This window comes from Arvicola amphibius, chromosome 9, assembly GCF_903992535.2.
Source record: "Arvicola amphibius chromosome 9, mArvAmp1.2, whole genome shotgun sequence".
NCBI classification, from domain to species: domain Eukaryota; kingdom Metazoa; phylum Chordata; class Mammalia; order Rodentia; family Cricetidae; genus Arvicola; species Arvicola amphibius.
The window spans coordinates 100,657,256-100,679,220 of record NC_052055.2 but is presented as its reverse complement, the minus strand read 5'-3'; the positions used below and the strand labels follow the sequence as shown (position 1 = coordinate 100,679,220).

Sequence of the window (21,965 nt, the reverse complement as noted above, 5' to 3'; positions counted from 1 at the left end):
TGGTATTATATGAAACATCTAGCATTCCTGATTAGGGGATGCAGTTTTCTAAGGCAAGGAAAGTCAGATTATGTATGAAGCACAGACACTAGCACACAGCAACTACGACGTGCACAGCCACTTTTCGTTCTTGGAAACAAGGCTCATCACGGCTGGCCTCGGACTCAGGTGACTGTGGAGGGGAGAGGACAACTCGTGGGAGTGAGTTCTCGTTCCAACAGACCCAGCGTTGGCTCGCGGAGCAGAGTGCTTTGATTTTGAAGAGTTAAATTTATTTGGAGGACAGGGATTAATCTGTGTTTTACATAGGAATAAACATTTTTTTCTTTTTAAATCAGAAAAGGAAAATGAAAAAAAAAAAACATTCTCTCTAATGCTTTGATACATCTTTAGTTAAGGGTGGATCATGTTAAGTAATATTGGTTAAACCAGAAGTTACTTCCTTCCTAAGGTCTCAGCTAGTTTCTTAAGTCTTTTCTTCAGCTCCAATGGAAATTTCTCATAGCACTTCTTGCAGACCGGTTTCATGTCAAACTCCACAAATTTATTCCTAAAAATAATTATATATAAAAAAATTAGTGGAAATGTATCCAGCATACACACACACATACACACACACACAGATAATGTGACATAAATTCGCTAAACTACATATAAATAAGATACCATATAACATACTATATAAAATATCTATATTCATGTCAGTAAAGAACTATAATTCTAATCTCAATTCTTAATGTAGTAAATGTATAGAAGGATTGATAAATCAGGCAATGGTGTCATAAGCCTTTAATATCAGAACTTAGGAGACAGAGGCAGGCAGATGTTTGTGAGTTCGAGGCCAACATACAAAGAGAGTTCCAGAACAGCAAGGGCTACACTAGAAACAAAAACAAAACAAAACAACCAAAAATGAATGGTATCAGTTAAAAAAAATACTTATATAATGAACCTATACAACTACATTTAAAACATGGAATGTTTATTAAATCTTACTAAGCGTTCCAGGATTTTTTATTTTATTTTATTTTATTTTAATTTTTGTTTTTTCGAGACAAGGTTTCTCTGTAGCTTTGGTGCCTGTCCTGGAACTAGCTCTTGTAGAGCAGACTGGCCTCGAATTTATAGAGATCCGCCTGCCTCCCGAGTGCTGGGATTAAAGGCGTGCGCCACCACCGCCCAGCTTTATTTTATTTTATTATTATTTTGGTTTTTTGAGATAGGGTTTCTCTATAGCTTTAAGGCCTGTCCTGGAAGTAGCTCTACAGCCCAGGCTGGCCTTGAACTCACAGAGATCAGCCTGCCTCTGTCTCCTGAGTGCTGGGATTAAAGGCGTGTGCCACCACAGCCTGGCAAATTTTATTTTTTTTTTAGATTTATTTATTTTATGTGTATGAGTATTTTTCCTGCACATATGTCTGTGCACTGTGGTATTCATGAAGGTCAGAAGAGGGTGTTGCATCTCTGGGACTAGAGTTGAAGATGCTTGTGAGTTGCCATGTTTTGCTTATACTTGAACCTGGGTCCTCTGAGAGAGCAGCAAGTGTGCTTAACCACTGAGCCGTCTCTTCAGCCCAAGTAAAGTCAATCACATTTAAAAGTGTCAGGCTAATGCTTTCTTCTTTTCAGTGCCTCTTCTCTGATAGTTTATTGAGACAGTCTCACTCTAGAGCCAGGCTGGCCTAGAACTAACGGTGATTTTCCAGGTTTTGTCTCCCCAATGTTGGGATTTTAAGTGTGAACTACCATGCCTGTCACCAATATATTTATTCAAACAATAAATTTATTTAAAGAACTGGTTTTTATAATGTGAGTGACTTACTTTTTGAAGGTAAAAGGATATTACTATTTAGTATTTTAAATAAGGCAGCTGTGAGGTTTTATCTTTCCTGTACAAATGATTTTTCTATTTCCTAATTTAAGAACTCACCTAAATTTAAAAAAAGTTTAAATCATAATAGGTCATTTTAGCTATGGGAAAAAGGCTGGTCATCAACATTAAGGTCACTAAGTATTCCTTAAGTGGCAGTTAAAGGAGACCATGATTCTTCTTTCAAAGCTAGAACAACACAAAGCATCAATCTATTTGTAAACAGCTCTGGAGAAAAGAACTCTTAGATGATCTCCATCTATAATGCACTCAACAAAGCTAATTGCTGGAGCTTCTTATTGTTGAATTCCAAGATGTGTATTTTGGGTTAGTATATAACTTTATAACTTGTTCATTTGCTGTGAAGCTATACTCAGGAAGCATTTGTAGAACAAGCCTAATGGTATACTGTCACGAATGACAACAATTACAAAATGTGCTGAAATCTTACTGCATCTTGAAGCACATTAAGTTGAACTATTTGTTTTGAGGTAATTTTGTTTGTTTGAACTCTATGTAGACCAGGCTGGCCTTAAATTCACAGAGATCTGCTTGCCTCTGTTTCCTCAGTGCTGGGATTAAATGTATGTGCCACCACAACCTGACTGAAGTAGGAATATTGAAACTTTTGCCCACAAAATAGCTTTTGTTCTAAGAAAACACTAGGAAAATGGTTTAGTTATGCCCACAGATGGGACAAGCATGTGCACACAAGCCATTATTAAGTATGGATATTATTATAAGTTTTATACTTGTAATAGGCAAAAGAACCAACTCTACACAGGACTAGTATTTCAATCTCTGATGGCCACAAGAACATGCAAAAAAAAAAAAAAAAAAAAAAAAGGCAAGCAGAAAAGAACGGCATCCTAAAAGACTAACCACAGGAGAAGCAATGAGAATGACGTGGAAGGGACAGAACGTTTACAGACACACTGGCTTTCTCTTTCTCTGCTTGTCCTTATCCTTTGCTTCTCTCTCCCGTTTGGCAAGTCGCCTCTTAAACTCTTCTGGCATTTTCTCATAACAGTATTTGCAGACTGGCTTTAGATCAATTTCAACAAACTTATCCCTTTGAGTAGAACAAAGAAGGGACAGAACAGGAACAATTAAAGAAGAACATTTACATTTAGAAGGACTCAGAAGAAAGAAGAGACAGGCATCAATCACTTCCCTTTTTAGATTCTAAATGGCATCTGAGAACTTCTAGCTTGAGCAGTCAAGATGGGCTAGACTAAGGACTCACTTGAGCGTCAATTTGGTATTGCAGGTGGAACAGGCAAAGCAGCTCACACACCAGGCCTTGTTGAGCGCAGAGACCACTAGGGAAAAAAAAGAGATCCAATCACACGGGAGCATTTCACTGTGGAAAGAGGAGCTTCAGTTTTCAACCCTAAAGAACAAAGAAGGCTGTTCCCAGGTACCTGGAGGAGGAGCTCAAGCCTTCTTTCTTGATAGGTTCTTTTATTTCTTATACAGAGTCCTACTCTGTAGCCCAGGCTAGAGTGAACTCCTGATCTCCCTACTTTAGCTTCTCTGATTCTGGAATATATATGTGTATCACCAAGAATGGTAAGAGGTCCTTTTTTCTTGCAAAAATACAGTCAAAAAAACTTAATGCTATTAACATGCTTCCAACAAACTTTTTTTTTTTTTAATTATGGCTTTTTTTAAACTTTTGTTCGATTTTTGAGGTAGGATCTGATTATGTTGCTCTTGGCTGTCCTGGAATTCACTATATGTGGACCAGCCTGGCCTCAAACTCATAAAGCTTTGCCTGTGTCTGCCTTCTGAGTTCTGGGATTAAAGGCATGTGCCACCAAGCCTAGCTACTTTTTTAAAACATTATTAAAAAGATAGGATGGCCGGGCAGTGGTGGCGCACACCTTTAATCCCAGCATTTGGGAGGCAGAGGCAGGGGGATCTCCATGAATTCGAGATCAGCCTGGTCTACAAAAACTAGTTCCAGGACTGCTAGGATTGCTACACAGAGAAACCCTGTCTCAAAAAACAAAACAAAACAAAACCAACAACAACAAAAAACAAAAAACAAAAAGAGATAGCTTTCAATTTAAGCCGTTTTTTTCTTTTTCACATTTGTTTTTGTGTATGGTGCATGTCTGCGTACACAGGCATCTGTGGATCTATGTGAAAAGAAGCCTGAGATTGACATGGGAATTTTCTTTGATCACTCTCTATCTTCTTAATTGAGGAATGGTCTCTTAGTTGAACTCAGAGCAGCCACTACAGCCAGTCTGGTCATCAGCCTGCTCTGGTGAGCTCTGCTGCTCAGGTGGCACTGCGCAGGCAGCATTGACAGTGCTAAGGACAGAAGTCTGCTCTCATGATCACACACATATTGACCCTCTGAGGCATCTCCCCATCCCTATTTTGCCTTTTTTAGCTTTTAATTTTTTTTTTTTTTTACTTACAAATTGGAGACACCAAATATTATCCCCTCTCAGCACTGTGGACAGTAGCCAACCTGTCCCATGTTGTTCAGATGAGCTTTTCTGACAAGGCTTGACAACCAACAAGCTCCCTGCTGTATCTCTGTTTCTACTGCTGTTGGCCCACCAAAGAAATATGAATCAGATAAAAAAAATTTTAAACATCAGACTTTATCTGACTGTGAAGGGTGTTTGAAAGATGATACGAACTTCCTTTGTTCTTTCAAGTGTCTCCACAGCTAAGCTGATTTGCCATGGCAGTAAAGATGGCTCCCGGACTAACCTTGCTACTAACTGCGGTTTTCCACAAAGCATTTCCTGATTAGGTGATGTCTACTGAGAACCAGAAACCATGCGGTAAACAGTATTGTTTAGAACTCTGGCAGGGCTGGTTAGTGACCATTAGCAAACACAGCTGCTTTCCCCACGTTGTAGCCAATCTGTCCTGCCTGGTTAGCCCATGCAGCAAGTCCTAGCAAATGTGCATACAGCTCACAGCTCACAGCAGCTGTTCTGCCTCCTTAGCCCGGCTCTCTGCTGTAGTGCACTGGAGAAGCATACCAAGAGGGAACAACTGATAATGACCACATCACAGCCCATCAGCTTCTTTCACGTGTCATTCCACCCAAGTGTTTTTATGCCAGTGTCCCATCCTCCCACAGATACATACCATCTCCTTCTATGACACGGTTGCAGTGGAAACAAACATCACCAAATAGCTGAGGATGAAGACAAGAACAAGTGGTGAAAGCTCAAAGTGTGTTGAAATTAGTTTTTTTTTTTTAAAAAAGATTTATTTATTATGTATACAGTGTTCTGCCTGTATGTATGTTTGCAGGCCAGAAGAGGGCACCAGATCTCATTACAGATGGCTGTGAGCCACCAGGTGGTTGCTGGGAATTGAACTCAGGAACAACCAGTGCTCTTAACCACTGAGCCATCTCTCCAGCCCCTGGGGTTGTTTTTTAACAGTAAGTATTTATACAATCTCTGTCCTTCTTGTTTACCACTGAAAAACAAGTAGCTGGCAACTAAATTTTAGAATTTATTCTTAGTAAAGAAAATTAGTAATTGATCACTTACAATAAAAAAAAATCAGCCGGGCGGTGGTGGCGCACGCCTTTAATCCCAGCACTCGGGAGGCAGAGGCAGGCGGATCTCTGTGAGTTCGAGACCAGCCTGGTCTACAAGAGCTAGCTCCAGGACAGGCTCTAAAGCTGCAGAGAAACCCTGTCTCGAAAAACCAAAAAAAAAAAAAAAAAAAAAAAAAAAAAAATCATTCACTTTTCATCACTTAAACAGATCTTTCCTGGTGACAATTTGAGCATCAAAATAATTTATAAAAAAAACCCAAGAACCTTGAAGTCCTTACAGATAAGAAATGGATAAACAAACAACCCTATGCCCAGGAGGGGAGGATGGCAGCTGTTCAAGCAGAGTGCCAATGGCCAACTGAGTTGGGAGGGCATTAGACAGGGTAAGTATCATTTCCAACCAAAGCAGGCAGAATTGTTGCATGTCACCAAATCTAAAAAACAAACAAACAAAAAAACTGACGAGAAGCAGGACATTTTCAGTTAGAAAGTGATTGTCCACAGGTTGTTGGAAGCGGGAAACAGCAACTCACAGTGTAGATATAGCCAACACCAAGCCTGGATGGGCACCAATGGAGCAGTAATGAACACAGGAGAGGTGCTGAGGAGGACATAACACTACCTGTTCAGAGTCTAGCCAAGAGCCACAGCCTCAGAATAGAACAGAGAACCAGTAGAGGAGACCAAGGGAAAAAAGACCAATTAAGGAGACTGGAGATGTTCCATATTGAAGATGCTAAAGAAATATAACAATACTAGAATAACACTAGTCTTAAAGAAGGAAACAAAAATGCTATAAGAACATTATTAAAGCCTGGTGGTGGTGCACGCCTTTAATCCCGGCACTCAGGAGGCAGAGGCCAGACTGGTTTACAGAGTGAGTGCCAGGACAGCCGAGACTACAAAAAGAAACCCTGTCTGGAAAAACAGAAACAAAAGAACAACAACAAAAGAACATTACTGGGCTGTGTGCAGTGGTGCATCCTAACACCTGGCAGGCTGTTGCGATAATACAGTGAGACCCTGTCTCTAGATAAATAGATAAATGTCTAAGGGATTAAGTGTTGGGGAATATTATTTTCAAGTGTGTAACTTTAGCTAAGGCTCCATTTGTTTAGCTCTGTGAAGCTATGTTACTGTGCTTGTCTAAAATACCTGATGGTCCTATTAAAGAGATGAATGGCAAATAGTGAGGCAGGAGCGAGGATAGGCGGGGCTAGCAGGCATAGAGTATAAAGAGAAGGAGAAATGAGAACGAGGAGGAAAAGGAGAGGAGTACATCTGGACCAAACACCCAGCAAGTCACAGAGTAAGAAGGAAAGTAAGGTATATAGAAGTAAGAAAGATAAAAACCCAGAGGGAAAAGGTAGTCAGGATAATTTAAGATAAGAAAAGTTGGCAAGAAACAAGCCAAGCTGAGGCTGGGCATTCACAAGTAATAATAAGCCTCCTTGTGATTTATTTGGGAAATGGGTGGTGGGCCCCTCAAAAATCCAAAAGAGTAAAATATCCCACAAACTGGAATAAATTATTATAACAATACTGATAAATGTGATGTATAAAAAAAGATTTGTACTCTAGGGAAATATATATTGAAACATACTGGGTAAAGGAACATGACTGCATCAAATTTTTACTATTTAAAGCCCTGGGGATGGAGTGATGGCTCACAACCAAAATATAAAAGTCCTGATTGTTGTGGGAATTTGCCATTCGGTCTAATGATGAATGGAATGAAGTGGGTCGGCCTGATGGACATGGTCTTCTTTGGGGATATGTGACCTCTTAAAAAGCAAGGGAGGAAGAAAGGTAGCACAGTTCTCTCTCTCTTGGATGTGGAAGGCTTCCTGATGCCATGGCTCAGTGACCTGGTCCAGAGCTTTCTCCATCCTTTAATGGTGGATGAAGAGGCAGCACCAACGCCTCATTTCTTGATTCAAAACTTCCGTAAGTTGCTACTTTACCTGACCCCTAACAGAGGAGCTAAGACAGTTGAGTGAATCTTCCTTAAGAGTGTAGCTCCTCAGGGATACAAGGAAGATACCTAAACATAATAAAGGCAATATACAGCAAGCCAACAGCCAACATCAAACTAAATGGAGAGAAACTTCCAGCAATCCCACTGAAATCAGAAACAGGACAAGGTTGTCCACTCTCTCCATATCTTTTCAATATAGTTCTTGAGGTCCTAGCAAGAGCAATAAGACAACAAAAGGAGATCAAGGGGATACAAATTGGAAAAGAAGAAGTCAAACTGTATTTGCTGACGATAGTTTACATAAGTGACCCCATAAATTGTACCAAGGAACTTCTACAACTCATAAACACTTTCAGTAATGTAGCAGGATACAAGATTAACTAAAGAAAAAAAAAGTAGCCCTCCTGTACACAGATGATAAAAGGGCTGAGAAAGAAATCAGAGAATCAACACCCTTCACTATAGCCACAAATAGCATAGAATACCTCAGAGTAGCTCCAACCAAACAAGTGGAAGACTTGTATGACAAGAACTTTAAATCTTTGAATTGAAGAAGACACCAGAAAGTGGAAAGACCTCCCATGCTCTTGGGTAGGTAGAATTAACATAGTAAAAATGGCAATCTTGTGCTTGCTTCAGAAGCACATATACTAAAATTGGAATGATACAGAGAAGATTATCATGGTCCCTGCGCAAGGATGACATACAAAGAAAAAAAAAGGCAATCTTACCAAAAGCAATGTACAGATTCAACGCAATGCCCATCAAAATCCCAGCAAAATTCTTCACAGACCTTGAAAGAACAATATTCTACTTCATATGGAAAAGAAAAAAACTCAGGATAGCCAAAACAATCCTGTACAATGAAAGAATTTCTGGAGGCATACAATCCCTGACTTCAAACTCTACTACAGAGCTACAGTACTGAAAACAGCCTGGTATTGGCATAAAAAACAGACAGGTGAACCAATGGAACTGAATAGAAGACCCGGATATCAATCTACACTTCTTTGAACACCTGATCTTCGATAAAGAAGCAAAAAATATCAAATGGAAAAAACAAAGCATATTTAACAAATGGTGCTGACATAACTGAACGTCAACATGTAGAAGAATGAAAATAGATCCATATCTATCACCATGCATAAAACTCAAGTCCAAATGGATCAAAGACCTCAACATGAAGCCAGCCACATAGAACCTCATAGAAAAGAAAGTGGGAAGTACACTTGAACGCATTGGCACAGGAGACCACTTCCCAAATATAACCCCAGTAGCACAGACACTGAGAAAAACTACTTATAAAGAGACCTCCTAAAACTGAAAAGTTTCTGTAAAGCAAAAAAACACGGTCAACAAGACAAAACGGCAGCCCACAGAATGGGATAAGATCTTCACCAACCCCACATCAGACAGAGGGCTGATCTCCAAAATATACAAAGAACTCAAGAAATTGGTCATCAAAAGAACAAATAATCCAATAAAAAAATGGAATACAGACCTAAACAGAAAACTCTCAACAGAGGAATCTCAACAGAGGAATCTAAAGTAGCTGAAAGACACTTAAGGAAATGTTCAACATCCTTAGTCATCAGAGAAATGCAAATCAAAACAACTCTGAGATTCCATCTTACACCTGTAAGAATAGCCAAGATCAAAAACACTGATGACAACTTATGCTGGAGAGGTTGTGGGCTAAAGGGAACACTTTTGCATTGCTAGTGGGAGTGCAAGCTGGTACAACCCCTTTGGATGTCAGTGTGGCAATTTCTCAGAAAATTAGGAAACAACCTTTCTCAAGATCCAGTAATACCACTTTTGGGTGTATATCCAAAGGATGCTCAATCATGCCACAAGGACATGTGGCTCAACTATGTTCATAGCAGCATTGTTTGTCATAGCCAGAACCTGGAAACAACCTAAATGCTCCTTGACCGAAGAATGGAGAAGGAAAATGTGGTACATTTACACAATGGAGTACTACACAGAAGAAAAAAATAATGACAACTTGAATTTTGCAGGCAAATGGGTGGAGCTAGAAAACCTCATTTTCTGTGAGGTAACCCAGACCCAGAAAGACAATTATCACATGTACTCCCTCATAGGTGGTTTTTAAACATAAAGCAAAGAAAACCAACCTATAAATCAGAATCCCAGAGAACCTAGACAACAATGAGGACCCTAAAAGAAACTTACATAGATATAATCTACATGGGAAGTAGAAAAAGACAAGATCTCCTGTGTAAATTGGGAGCATGAGGACTTTGAGAGAGGGTTGAAGGGGAAGGGAGAGGCAGGGAGGGGAGCAGAGAAAAATGTAGAGCTCAATAAAAATCAATAAAATAAAGAGAGGAAACAATGTAGCTCCTGTAAGTTGACCATGTGCCAGTGGATAGCCCCACACCCAGATGTAAATGGGAGGACAAACTAGAGTAGATGTAGGTGTAAGACGGTGGGGTAAGTCTGGGCGAAATTAGAGTGAGGTGGGAGTGGATGATCAAAACACTGTATGAAATTCTCAAAGAACTAATACAAACATTATTCACAGACCTATCTATGGGCTGCAGCGGCATCTCTGTAGTTAAGAGAACTGGCTGCTCTTCCAGAGGACCCAAGTTCAATTCCCAGCATTCATGTAGCAGCTCACAATCATCTGTAACTTCAGTCCCACAGGAGCCAATGCCCTCTTCTAGCCCCTACAGGCACTGCACACATAGGGTGAATAGACACACATTTGGGCAAATGCAAATGAAAAAGAAAAAACAAACAAACCTCAAACCAAAAACAAAACAAAACTATGTACATAAAAATATGTGTTTTAGGGGCTGGAGAGATGGCTCAGTGGTTGAGAGCACTGACTGCTCTACCAGATGACCTGAGTTCAATTCCCAGCAACCACATGGTGGCTCAGAACCATTTGCAATGAGATCTGGTGTCCTCTTCTAGCCTGCAAGCATACATGCAGGCAGAACACTGTATACATAACAAATAAATCTTAAAAAAAAAGATATGTGTTTGATACAAAGGTCTATTTTTATTTTTTATTTTTTTGCCCACGCCATGAGAGGGCGTGGAATGGCAGGCACACTCGGGACAGATGGCCCATGGCTGCTCTGTGAGAGGAATCTGGACAGACGGCCCACGCCGCTCTGTGATCGGACTCAGGATTAAAACTCGGGACCTCAGGATTCGCAAGCGCTGCGCTTAACAGGCTGAGCCACTGCTTAGCTCCAAAGGTCTATTTTTATATAGTAAAATCAAATGTACCCAGAGGAAGCAAATGGAGATTATGGGAAAAGGTAGATATATAGATATTGTTGGTATGTTATTTAGAAAGTAACTCAAAGATTTAAAACACATCTCTGTAGACTAAGTGCTTTCTCTACAGTCAAAACATTGATGAGTTTTGATTTGCATGTATCAAGTATCTAGTAAGGATAATCATTACCTGATTATAGTGAGTTTCGCAATAGGCCAAGCCCTTCCTCTCATAATGGCGATGTCCAAGAAATGGCTTTTCACATTTGGCACAAACAAAATGCTGGAAAAATATTGAATAATTTTTTTGAGATGCCGTGATTTGATTTATCTAACAAAGTAACCTCATAGTTAACCAATTCTTAGAAAAGAAAGTAAGAGTAATAAGTAGATTGCCTCCCATTTTTCTGTGTGATAGCACCTCACTAGGTAGATCAGGTAGATCTTATAACTTTCTGATGTTAAACTTGCTGTGTAGACCAGGCTGGCCTAGAATTCAAAAATAACTACTTGCCTCTAGTTCCTGAATGCTGGAATTAAAGGTGTGTGCCACCATACCTGGCAAGACCAGCTACTTTTATGGTCTAATGTCTATGAGGCTCTCTAATGGGTTACCTTAAGATAACTGCTCAGTGCCAGGTAGTAGTGGTACACACCTTTAACTCCAGTACTGGGGACTAGAGGTCGGCAGATCTCTGTGAGTTCAAGGCCAGCTTGGTCTACAGAGTGGGTTCTAGAACAGCCAGGGCTATACAGAGAAACCCTGTCTTGAAAAACCAAAACTGCTCAGCAGCTGGAAGAACCTGCAGCTCTGGATTAGGATCTGGGTTTGGTTTCCAGCACCAGTATGGAAACTTACGACTATCCCTAACTCCAGTTCTGTGGGATCTGATGACCTTGTCGGACCTTCACAGACACCAGCAACACAAGCAGGTACAATTACATAATTGTAACTACAACTCAATTACAATAAAATCATCTTTAAAAAATACAAACTATTAAATAATACACATGAAAGGAGATGGACATCCCAGTAGTATTTGTAACTGAGAATAGCTAACTGTTGTTGGATGTGACACTCCTGTCCTCAAGAAGGATTCCCCCTTCTCCCCCCAGACAGGGTTTCTCTGTGTAACAGTCCTGGCTGTCCTGGAACTCACTTAATAGACCAGGCTGGCCTCAAACTCACTGAGATTCACCTGCCTCTGCCTATCAAGTGATGAGATTAAGGTGTGTGTGTGTGTGTGTGTGTGTGTGTGTGTGTGTGTGTCACCACTGCCCGGCCTCAAGAAGGATTTAAGAACCAAGTACACATCTTTCATTATGCTGTCATGTTACAGCGTTCTACATTTTTGTTTACTATTAAGTTGTATTGGTTAGTCTCTGTCAACTTGACACAAACTAGACTATAAGAAGGAGCTGTTTCCACCAGACTGGCCTGTGGACACATCTGTGGAGTATCTTCAGGCTTGCTAACTGACATGGGAGGGAACACTTACTGTGAGAGGTGCCATCCCTGGCAAGTGAGCCTGGGCTGTCTAAGGAAGGTGGCTTGGTGACAATGAGCCTGGAAGTAATCCAAGAAGCAGCATTTCTCCTTGGTCTCAGCTCCAGTTTCTGCACCCAGGTTTCTGACTTGAGTGCCTGACTTGGCTTCACTTCGCAAAGAACAATAACCTGTAATCCATAATAAACCTTTTCTTCTCCCAAGTTGCTTTTGGTCAGTTGTTGTTATTTGTTTTGTTGTTTTTGAGACAGGGTCTCTCTATGTAGTCCTGATTGAGCTGGAACTCACTACCTAGCCTGGAACTCACAGATATCCTCCTGGTTCTGCCTCCCAAGTGCTCGGATTAAAGGAGTACTCCACCATACTTGGTTTGGGCAGTTTTTGTTTTTAAATCACAGTGATAGAGAAACAGATTAGGACAAAAACCAACTGTTTTTAAAAATGCCAACATTTAGTCTTTAAACTGGTCTTATCTTGCAGGTGCCTTATCTTGAGGCACAGAAACAAAGTATGGCTACCTTTGGCTGTGCTGGACTTACCTCCACATGCCATTGCTTGCCCATGGCATTCACCACTCGCCCTTCAATGGGCCTCCGACAGGCGCCACAGATAGGGACCCCCATCTTATCATGACATGGCAGACAGTACAGCTCTCCCTTCAGCTCCCGGGCATCAGCAGTCAGCTCCTTCCTGTCCACCAAGGACATATAATTGAATACTACTGGACAGTTGAGCAGTTACCCAACAGAGGTAGTGGAATTTTTAAATAAGATTTTAAAAGATATAATCCTAACAATCCCTTAATAATTTCTATCTTCTCATTAATGGTGATTGGAGAAACCTGAATTAATCTGGGTTTCAGGTTGTTACCAGTGTCTTAATTAATGGTGAGACACAGAAGAGGTCGGGCACATGCCATTTCAATTCTGTTTATCACTGCTGTATAATATAGTAACATATTACATTTTAGTCCATTTGTCTTCCTTAAAACTCACAGTGCTGGGTTCAGGAACAGCAGTCCACATTTGTAATCCCAACACTTGGGAGGTTGAGAAACAAGACTGTGAACTTGGAGACAGGCTGGGATACACAGGTGTTTATTATTATAAAAATATAAATTATATTGAGTGAGGGGCACAATCGGCCCCACTCTTAGCTGAGGAGCTCTTGGTAGTTAATGGCTGCTGGCAAAAGGGGAATCATTTATCTTCCGGGGTATAGCCACTGGTAAGGGGTCCATCATCCAGGAAATAACTCCACAGCTATGTACTTGCAAGCAATCCTAATTAAACTCAGTGGACTATAAAACAACAAGGATAAGAGAGCAGAATGGGGGTGATTTTCATTAAAACATGTTATAGACACATATGGAATTATCAAAGAATAAATAAGCTGTTAAAACAAAAATAGTAAGAAAAGATATTATATTGGTAATTCATCATGGGCCTTAAAGTTTTTATGTGTATAGGTACTTTGTATGTATGTCTGTGCACTACATGTGTGCCTGGTGCCTGCAAGGACAGAAGAGAGCATTAGAGCCCCTGGAACTGAAGTTACAGAAGGTTGTATATTGCCATGTGAGTGCGAGGAAGAGCAGTCAGTGCTCTTAACTACTGAGCCATCTCTCCTGCTCCATCACACACACACACACACACACACACACACACACACACACACCCACACCAAATTAAAAAGAAATAAAAAACGCTTGAAGAAAACAAGTCAAGTGGTTTGCTGCAGTAACAGAAACATAGGTAATTGTGCTCCTTCACTTCAATTCCACTGTTCTACACAATGTCAGAAGAAATACTGTAATACCCGCAGTTGGCACAGTTGAAGTGGTCTGGATGGTAAGGGTCATTCTTGAAGATCAGAGGTTGCTCATCAATGATGGCATGGCATTTCTGGCAGATGTATTTTCCAAGGCCTCTGGCCTTTTCACGGTTATGGCATGGACGACACAGGTGTCTATACAGGGTCAAAATGGAAATTTAAAATCTTAAATTCTTTTTAATCATTAGAAATATACTTCTCATATCTCTAAATAGATATTAATGAAACATTTTTTTAAAGAAAACTATGTCATGTACTTAGTTTTCTAGTTTGAGTCTTAGTAGATTCAAAGTGCAGGAAAAGTGTGTTCCACTGATAGCCCACAGATGCACGTGGACTTCATCACTGCCCATATCTCACTGGCAGAACAGGAGGCATGCAGTAACAGACCCCGAGACTAAGCTCCGGGGTCATTTCCCAGGGTACTAAGCAAGTCAGTGCATGGTTAGTTCCGTGTTCTCATACCCTAGAAGTACCTCAGACTCTCTAGGGAAAATGCATGAGTCTTGAACAATCCCTTTGTCCACCCACATCCAACAAGGATGGCAAAGTCTGTGGTGAGCGCACAAGTATTAGTAAATGTTCAGCTGACAGATCTATTGGACAAATCCATAGGAGTATGGACACTCCACACAGAGTAACCTATTATGTAGAGCTACGGGTACACCTGTTCTTTGGATAAGTCACTGTCAATTCTGTAGAAATCTTGTGAAATCACGGCATTTCTCCCTTCTATAGTATCCCAGCAGTGTATAAACCTGACTTTTCCTGTAGGGCGACCGGATACTTCCCCAGCGAAGCCCTGGTGTGAAAGCATTCACTCAGTCAAACCTTGTTCTCACAGCCAAAGTATAATAAAACTAGGCCCCACTTTCTTGACAGCACTCACTAATAAGAACAGAGCCCCAAACAGGAGGCAGTCTGTCTGCTCTAACAGCAGACACAGAAAGGTGGAATCTACAGGCCCTCTGCTCTCTTAAAAAATTACTAATATTCTCTATTTTCCCTTCACCTTGGTTTCAGTTAACATAAGATCATAGCCCAGGAAACTACTAACTGTTTATACAGGGAAAAGGCCCGAGACACAGAGAGAAAAATATCTCACTTGGGCACCCTGCTGGAGTCAAAAGCAAAGTCCCCCAAAGAGATTCCCTTTAATGCAAACCAAGCGCCTAGGTCAGGATGGCTACCAGTGCTGTTCCCAGCCTCTGAGGAGCTTCACAGCCACGCCCCCTCTAGTAGTAAAGCACACCAGAGCCCCAGTTTGGTTTTATTTATTTATTTTTTGTGTCTGATACTATTGTTGTCTCCTATGCAATTGCTAACTTGTCTGTACGCCTATATAAACTGAAAGCCTTGTGGAGAAGGCCCCTCTTTTTCCCCTTCTCTCCTTCTTCCCGTCCCTTCCTTCCCTCATGGAATAAAGAAACATGCAGAAGGAACGTGCTCAAGTCATTCAGTTTGTTCTACCCCTCAGACCCCTTTCCCCAGCCAGCTTTCGCCTGCAATAGCGAATCTTTCTGGACCCTGAGAGGTTTAATGAGCTTAACCCCAAAATAAACCTTGATAACAGTCCTACCTGCCAGCATTCTTGACAAACCCAATGTCTGCCAGCACTTCCTGGCAGAGGTCACATCGAAAGCACTCAGGATGCCAGCTGTTGTTCATGGCTTTAATAACCCGACCAATGATGAATTCACCTATGGGAAAGTAAAGAACAAAAAATGCCATGAGCTCTTATTTGCTATAAATAAAAGGGACAAGTGTTTGAGGAGGGCTTACTAGGGACTAGGGACTGACTAGCACTCCTCAAATGCGAAGCCACTGCTTTGCCTGAGTTACATCACTTCTCCAGCGCTCTGAATCTTCCCTTCTAACAAAGGGCCTCGAGTGAGCAGATAAGGCTTCCCTTAAACTTGAGATCCTCCTGCCTCAGCTTCCCATGTATCTGGATTACAGGTCTCTGTTACCAGCCTCATTTTTTTTTTAATATTTTTTATTTATTATCTATCTGTGTGTATGCCTGCAGGCCATAAGAGGGCACCAGACCCCATTACAGATGGTTGTGAGCCACCATGTGGTTGCTGGGAATTGAACTCAGGACCTCTGGAAGAGCAGCCAGTGCTCTTAACCACTGAGCCATCTCTCCAGCCCCACCAGCCTCATTTTTTAAAAAGAAGATTTATTTATTTATTTATTTATTAATTATGTATGCAGAGTTCTGCCTGCATTCCTGCAGGCCAGAAGAGGGCACCAGATCTCATTACAGATGGTTGTAAGACACTGTGTGTTGCTGGGAATTGAACTCAGGACCTCTGGAAGAACAGTCACTGCTCTTAATCTCTGAGCCATCTCTCCAGCCCACCAGCCTAATTTAAGAGAAAGCCTTTTACACTATATCTATTGAAGTAAGAGAGCAGACAAATGATCTTTTTTTCATCTGAGTCCTCATTTTCTATTTTGTAGCCATATTTAAAACTTTTTATTGTATCTCTGAATTCCAAACATCATGAGCTCCTCCAGTGCCTCTTGGCTGTCTATGGTCATTGTTGAAACAGACAATTGAAATCTATACACTGTTTCCTCTTATTCTCACACCCTACAGTGGTGTCCTAGGATTGAACAAGAGCTGAGCATGTTGTATCACTGAATGTTCTAACTTCAGTCCCTACAACACATTTTCTGGCTTTTGTTCTTGTTGTGTTTTCAGACAGGGTCTCACTATGTACCCCTGACTGGCCTGAAACTTACTGTGGAGAACAGGCTGGCCTCAAATTCAGAGATCCTTCTGCATCTGTTTTCAGAGTGCTGGGATCATGACTGGCCTGTCACATTTTCCTTATAATTCACACCGACTTCGTTCACTAAGCATTTTAACATTGAATTCAGGGTCTCCAATCCCTAGACATGTTCTAGCTGAGCCACCACTGAGGTGGCCACAGCAAGTGAGTCAAGTGCATAAGTGGAGCACGATTAATAGAAACTCAGAGAGAGAAACTGGGGTTCAACTGAAGATCAGGGAAGCAAAACAGCCAGCCACTGGCTCTTCTTACCCTCCAAAATGGCGATCCTGCCTCTAGGAATCTCAGAATGAGACTGTGTCTGAGAGCTGTCTCCTCCTGGGATTAAAGACAGTTTCTATGGCAAACTAATGTGGCTACTGGGATTAAAGGTGTGTGTTACCACTGCCTGGTCAGTAAGGCTGATCAGTGGGTCTATTTTACTCTCTGATCTTCAGGGAAGCTCTATTTATTAAAATACAAATGAAATGCCATTACACATAAGCACCTGTATCAACTCAACTGAAATACTCCCTGTCTCTTCTCTGGCCAGACCACAAGCAAGTCGGCTATGTGCAGTGGAAAAGCACTGCAGCAGGCCCACCACAGGCTTCTCCCCACATGTCCATAGAAACCAATTCTCTCCAGATTTTGGACTTTCTAGTTTGATATATACTATCGATACAGAGAAGACAGATAAAGCATCTCTTATAGTTATGTATAAGCACCATCTTAAAGAAAATGTTGCACTTTCTAGTGTTAAATGACCGCCCTAGCTAGCTTTAACTGCCAGTCAACTTGACACATCCTAAGGAATGTGAGAATGGAGTTCCAATAGAGGATTACCTAGATCAGACTGGCCTCTGGGCCTGTCTGTAGGAACTGTCTACATTGTTAATTACCTAGGGAGGCCCAGTTTACTATTACTAGCACAATTGCTTGGACTGTGAAATAAAGAACAGCAGCTGAGCTGAAGTCCGCAGATGTTCCTCCATGGCTTCTGCTTCAGGTTCCTGCCTGACTTCCCTCAGTGATGGACGGACTGTGGCCCGGGAGCAGACGATGAAATAAGCCCTTTCCTCCCTTCAGCTCTTTTGAGTCAGGGTGCTTTGTCATAGCATTAGAGACTGAAACAGTGAATTTTATGATTGTGAGACTTATTTTTTACTTATACTCAGCAGTAAAACTTACCACACTGGTGGCAGCAGGGAGCAAAGAGCATCTGGAAATCATGTTCACAATACTTCCTTCCTTCAAACTGAAAGAAAAAAACACAAGGGCCATCAACTTACACATATGAAACAAGCACAGAAAGAAATTATTTCATAAACAGACAGACAAAAGGGGCTTATTCCCCTCATTATTTTAGGTCAGTATCTAAAAATTATCACTGTAAGCCTAAATATTTATAAGGTGTGCATATTCTAGCATAATTTTTATAAATTATTCTTATTTATGTGTGTGGTGTTTTACCTGAATGTATGTCTGTACCCCCTTGCATTTCTGATGCCCACGGAGGCAGAAAAGGGCATCAGATCCCCTGGAACTGGAGTTACAGACAACTGTGAGCTATCATGTGGGTTGTAGAAATTAAACCTGGGTCCTCCAGATGCTCTTAACCACTGAGCCATCTCTTTAGCTCCTTAGTTATTATTTTGGGGACAAAGTCAATAAGTAGTCCTGACTGGCCTAGAACTCTTTGTAGACCAGATTGACCCTGACAAAGGTCCACCTGCCTCTGCCTCCCTAGTGCTGTGATTAAAGGCATGCAACACCATGCCTGGCTTAATGTCACTATTTTAAATGATCAATGCAGACTTGAAAACTAAATAGCCAGGCATAGTGGTTTACATACCTGTAATCCAAGATATTTGAGGCAGGAGGATTTTGAGTCTGAGGCCATAGGGAAACACTGTCTCAACAAACAGAACAAATGCCCAGCCCCAAATAAAAACATAATTATATTCCTTAGAAAGCATGCATTGTGGAGATGAACATGGTTGCCCATTCCTTCCAAATATTTTTCATGGGCCCGTGCCAAATATAGCTTACCAGAACTCAAGGTACAACTTTTTCCTAGTTAGACACTCTCTCTCTCTCTCTCTCTCTCTCTCTCTCTATATATATATATATATATATATATATATATATATAATATGTGTGTGTGCCAATTTTTTATAGAAATAAATTGTGAGAAGTAGGGTATCACATGAGTTAAGAACACTGACTACAGCTCCAGACTGAAGGTGTTCAAATGCTAATAACAAGCTTACTGGCTTGCTGAGTAACCACGGCGTGAAAGTGAGTGTGTGTGTGTCCTTGTGGTGCCTCCTGGGAGTCAAACCTCTATTGTTTTGCTATTTATTTATGCTCACAGCATACTGTTATGGTCACAACTTCTTTTATTTGGAGAAACAACTCATTAATTTTTATGGGAGTAACTCAAACTATTTTTAAAAATTCATTTGCTTATTTTAAAATTTTATTTGTATGTATGTAAGCCTGTGTGAGCAGATGCCCACAGAAGCCAGAAGAGGGCATTGGAACTGGAGTTAGAGGCAGTTGTAAGCCCAGGTTACATGGGTCCTGGGACTCAAGTCCAGGTCTTCTCTAAGAGCAGTAAATTCTCTTAACCACTGAACCCTATCCAAACTCTCTTTCCTTCCTTCCTTCCTTCCTTCCTTCCTTCCTTCCTTCCTTCCTTCCTTCCTTCCTCCTCCTCCTCCTCCTTCTTTTTTTTTTTTTGGTTTTTCAAGACAGGGTTTCTCCGTAGCTTTGGAGCCTGTCCTGGAACTAGCTCCTATAGACCAGGCTGGTCTCGAACTCACAAAGATCCACCTGCCTCTGCCTCTCGAGTGCTGGGATTAAAGGCGTGCGCCACTACCACCTGGCCCAAACTCTTTCTTAATAAGATGGTAAGATGTTTGAAACATAGTACAAAGAACTGAATACTAATTCATTGAATTACAATATTCTGGAAAGATAACCATGCTTGTAGCTCAAAAAAAGATTTATCTTTTTATTTAAAATATAAATATGTGTGGGGAAGTATGTATCATACATGTATGTGTACATGTGTGGCAGTTGTAAATTGCCCCACATGGGTGCTGAGAACAAAACTCAAGTGTTTGTAACAACTGAGCCATCTTTCCAGTCCTGCTCAGAACTTCTCATCAATGCTCTGTGTTAGCCTCACAGGGACTCTGAGTGGTGTTGAGGGGTACAGCACCCAAGTGCAAACTGTACTATATACCAGCAGATAGTAGAGGTCAGAGGATGAACTTGGTTATCAGTCCTTGTTCTCCACCTTACTTGTTCAAAGTTCTCAAGAATTCTGTCTCTCTCTCCCATCTTCCCATAGCTGTGGACTACTGGTATGAGGGGTCCTTCTGTCTGTGTGTTGCTTTTATTGGTTAATGAATAAAGAACTGCTTTGAGCCTATGGCAGGGAAGAACAGAAGTAGGCAGGGAAAGCTAGGCTGTATGCTGGGAGAAAGAAGGGCAGAGTAAGAGAGATGCCTGGAGCTACTGCCAAGTCAGACATGCTGAAACTTTGCCGATAAGCCACTGTCACATGGCAATACACAGATTAATGGAGATGGGTTAAATTGATATGTAAGAGTTAGCCAATAGGAAGTTAGAGCTAACGGGCCAAGTAGTGATTTAAATAATACAGTTTCTGTGTGATTATTTCAGGGCTAAGTGGCCTCCTCCAACACACTACTGCATCTGGCTTTTTTTTTCAACACCAGGCTCTTTACTCAACATCAGCCTGGAGTTGTGATCATCCTCTGAGGGCAGGCTTTCTTCTCATTCTATTTCACGTCTTCTATATTTTGGTCCTTTGCAGAATACAGCTTGATGTAAGCAAGAACATTCACCTATGTTGACTTGTACACATCTTTTGAGGGCACAGTTTGGAGGCAGAGTTACACAGGGCACTTATAAAAGCATGACAGCCGACTCTCACTGTAGCCCACAAATATTTAGAATTTGTGTGCTGACAGCTGCGTCAGGAACAGGGCACAGATCTCCACTTGGTTGGCCTGGCACTTCAGCACAATCTAGTCAGACAGCGAACTGGAAAGGTGCCCAGCAAGAATTTGTGAGGAGAAAAAGTCTTCTACTGTTTGAACTGTAGCACAGTCTTCCCCATCCAGGTTACCTGTGTGCAGTGAGAGCTGGCCCTTCCACTGGGTGATGCAACATGGGTGTGTATTTTCTCATGGGTCACCAGCTTGTCTCCTTGCCCGCAAGGACTACTACAGCTCAGGACTTGGTGCAGACCTTATAAGTGAACGGGGTGTGCCAGGCCCGAGGAGATGTCAGACAGCTCCCAGCTGCAGATAGTTCCCTGTTTCCACCATGTTGGGCCAGAATGTTCAAGGCATGCCAAAATCTGGTTTTTAAGTGTGTTTTGAGGATCTGAATTAGCTCATGGAGGCTTGCAAAGCAAGTACTTTGTCCATAGAGCCATCGTTTTACGTCATTCACAAGAACTTTTTTTTAAAGGATGCCTTTGACATTCATCAGGGATGCACAAGGCAAAACCTTAAAAGGAATGATGTCATGACTACTCTGCAATTATAAACTCACAACATACCAGAATACAGAACACCCAACATAGTTCCCCAAGTCAAGCTTCGTCCTAAATGAGAAATACAGAGCAGAAAAAGCTGGGAGGCTTTAAAAGCTAAAGGATTCCACGTGAGAGGTGTCCTAGAGGAAGTCATCATAATAGGAATTGAGATTCTTTTATAACGTGGGAGAAGCAGGTACTATTGTGCATACAAATATATTAGCAGTCAAATCAGAAAGGATTCAGAAGAGGAAGGTAGATCTCTGAGACCAGGTAGAGCTATGCCACAGTGAGATCCCATCTTAAAACCAAACAAAACAAACAAAAACCACTCCACAACTCCCCTCTAAAAATCAAGCAAAAACAAACAAACAAACAAACAAAAAGCAAACAAATCCCTAACAACACCAAAACACCAAACAACAACAACAACAAAAAAAACAAGACACAAGTAAAAAACCTCCTCGGGAAACAGCTCGAGGATTAAGGAACAGATTCCTTTGCAACCTCAGATCCTGTGTCTCTCTGTGGTACTACCACTCCTGTTCTAAGAGCATTCTGCTGTAATGAGCTGTCTCTTCCATACGCTGTAGAGACCATGAAGCATAACATGTCT

General features: G+C 41.3%; 1 protein-coding gene and 1 non-coding gene across 6 annotated transcripts in view; one reads left to right on the top strand and one right to left on the bottom strand.

Annotated features, from left to right (window-relative positions):
* Window positions 1-295: 295 nt before the first annotated feature.
* Window positions 296-21,965, bottom strand: part of Lims1 (LIM zinc finger domain containing 1) — a 105,676-nt gene continuing 84,006 nt past the window's right edge. For 4 of the 5 annotated variants that reach the window (XM_038343087.1, XM_038343088.1, XM_038343086.1 and 1 more), the window contains 8 exons: window positions 17,962-18,028; window positions 15,570-15,690; window positions 13,976-14,125; window positions 12,697-12,847; window positions 10,841-10,933; window positions 4,991-5,039; window positions 3,117-3,192; window positions 296-550 (listed from right to left, as the gene is read on the bottom strand). In XM_038343087.1, the coding sequence (XP_038199015.1) occupies window positions 436-550; window positions 3,117-3,192; window positions 4,991-5,039; window positions 10,841-10,933; window positions 12,697-12,847; window positions 13,976-14,125; window positions 15,570-15,690; window positions 17,962-18,028 (822 nt within the window). In that variant the 3' untranslated portion in view covers window positions 296-435. Of the gene's footprint in view, window positions 551-2,794; window positions 2,943-3,116; window positions 3,193-4,990; window positions 5,040-10,840; window positions 10,934-12,696; window positions 12,848-13,975; window positions 14,126-15,569; window positions 15,691-17,961; window positions 18,029-21,965 lie in introns of those variants that run through there. The other variant, XM_038343084.1, reaches the window with a different exon arrangement.
* On the top strand, window positions 8,019-8,122 carry LOC119824158. The gene has a single exon (XR_005287078.1). It is a non-coding gene; the product is annotated as a U6 spliceosomal RNA (small nuclear RNA).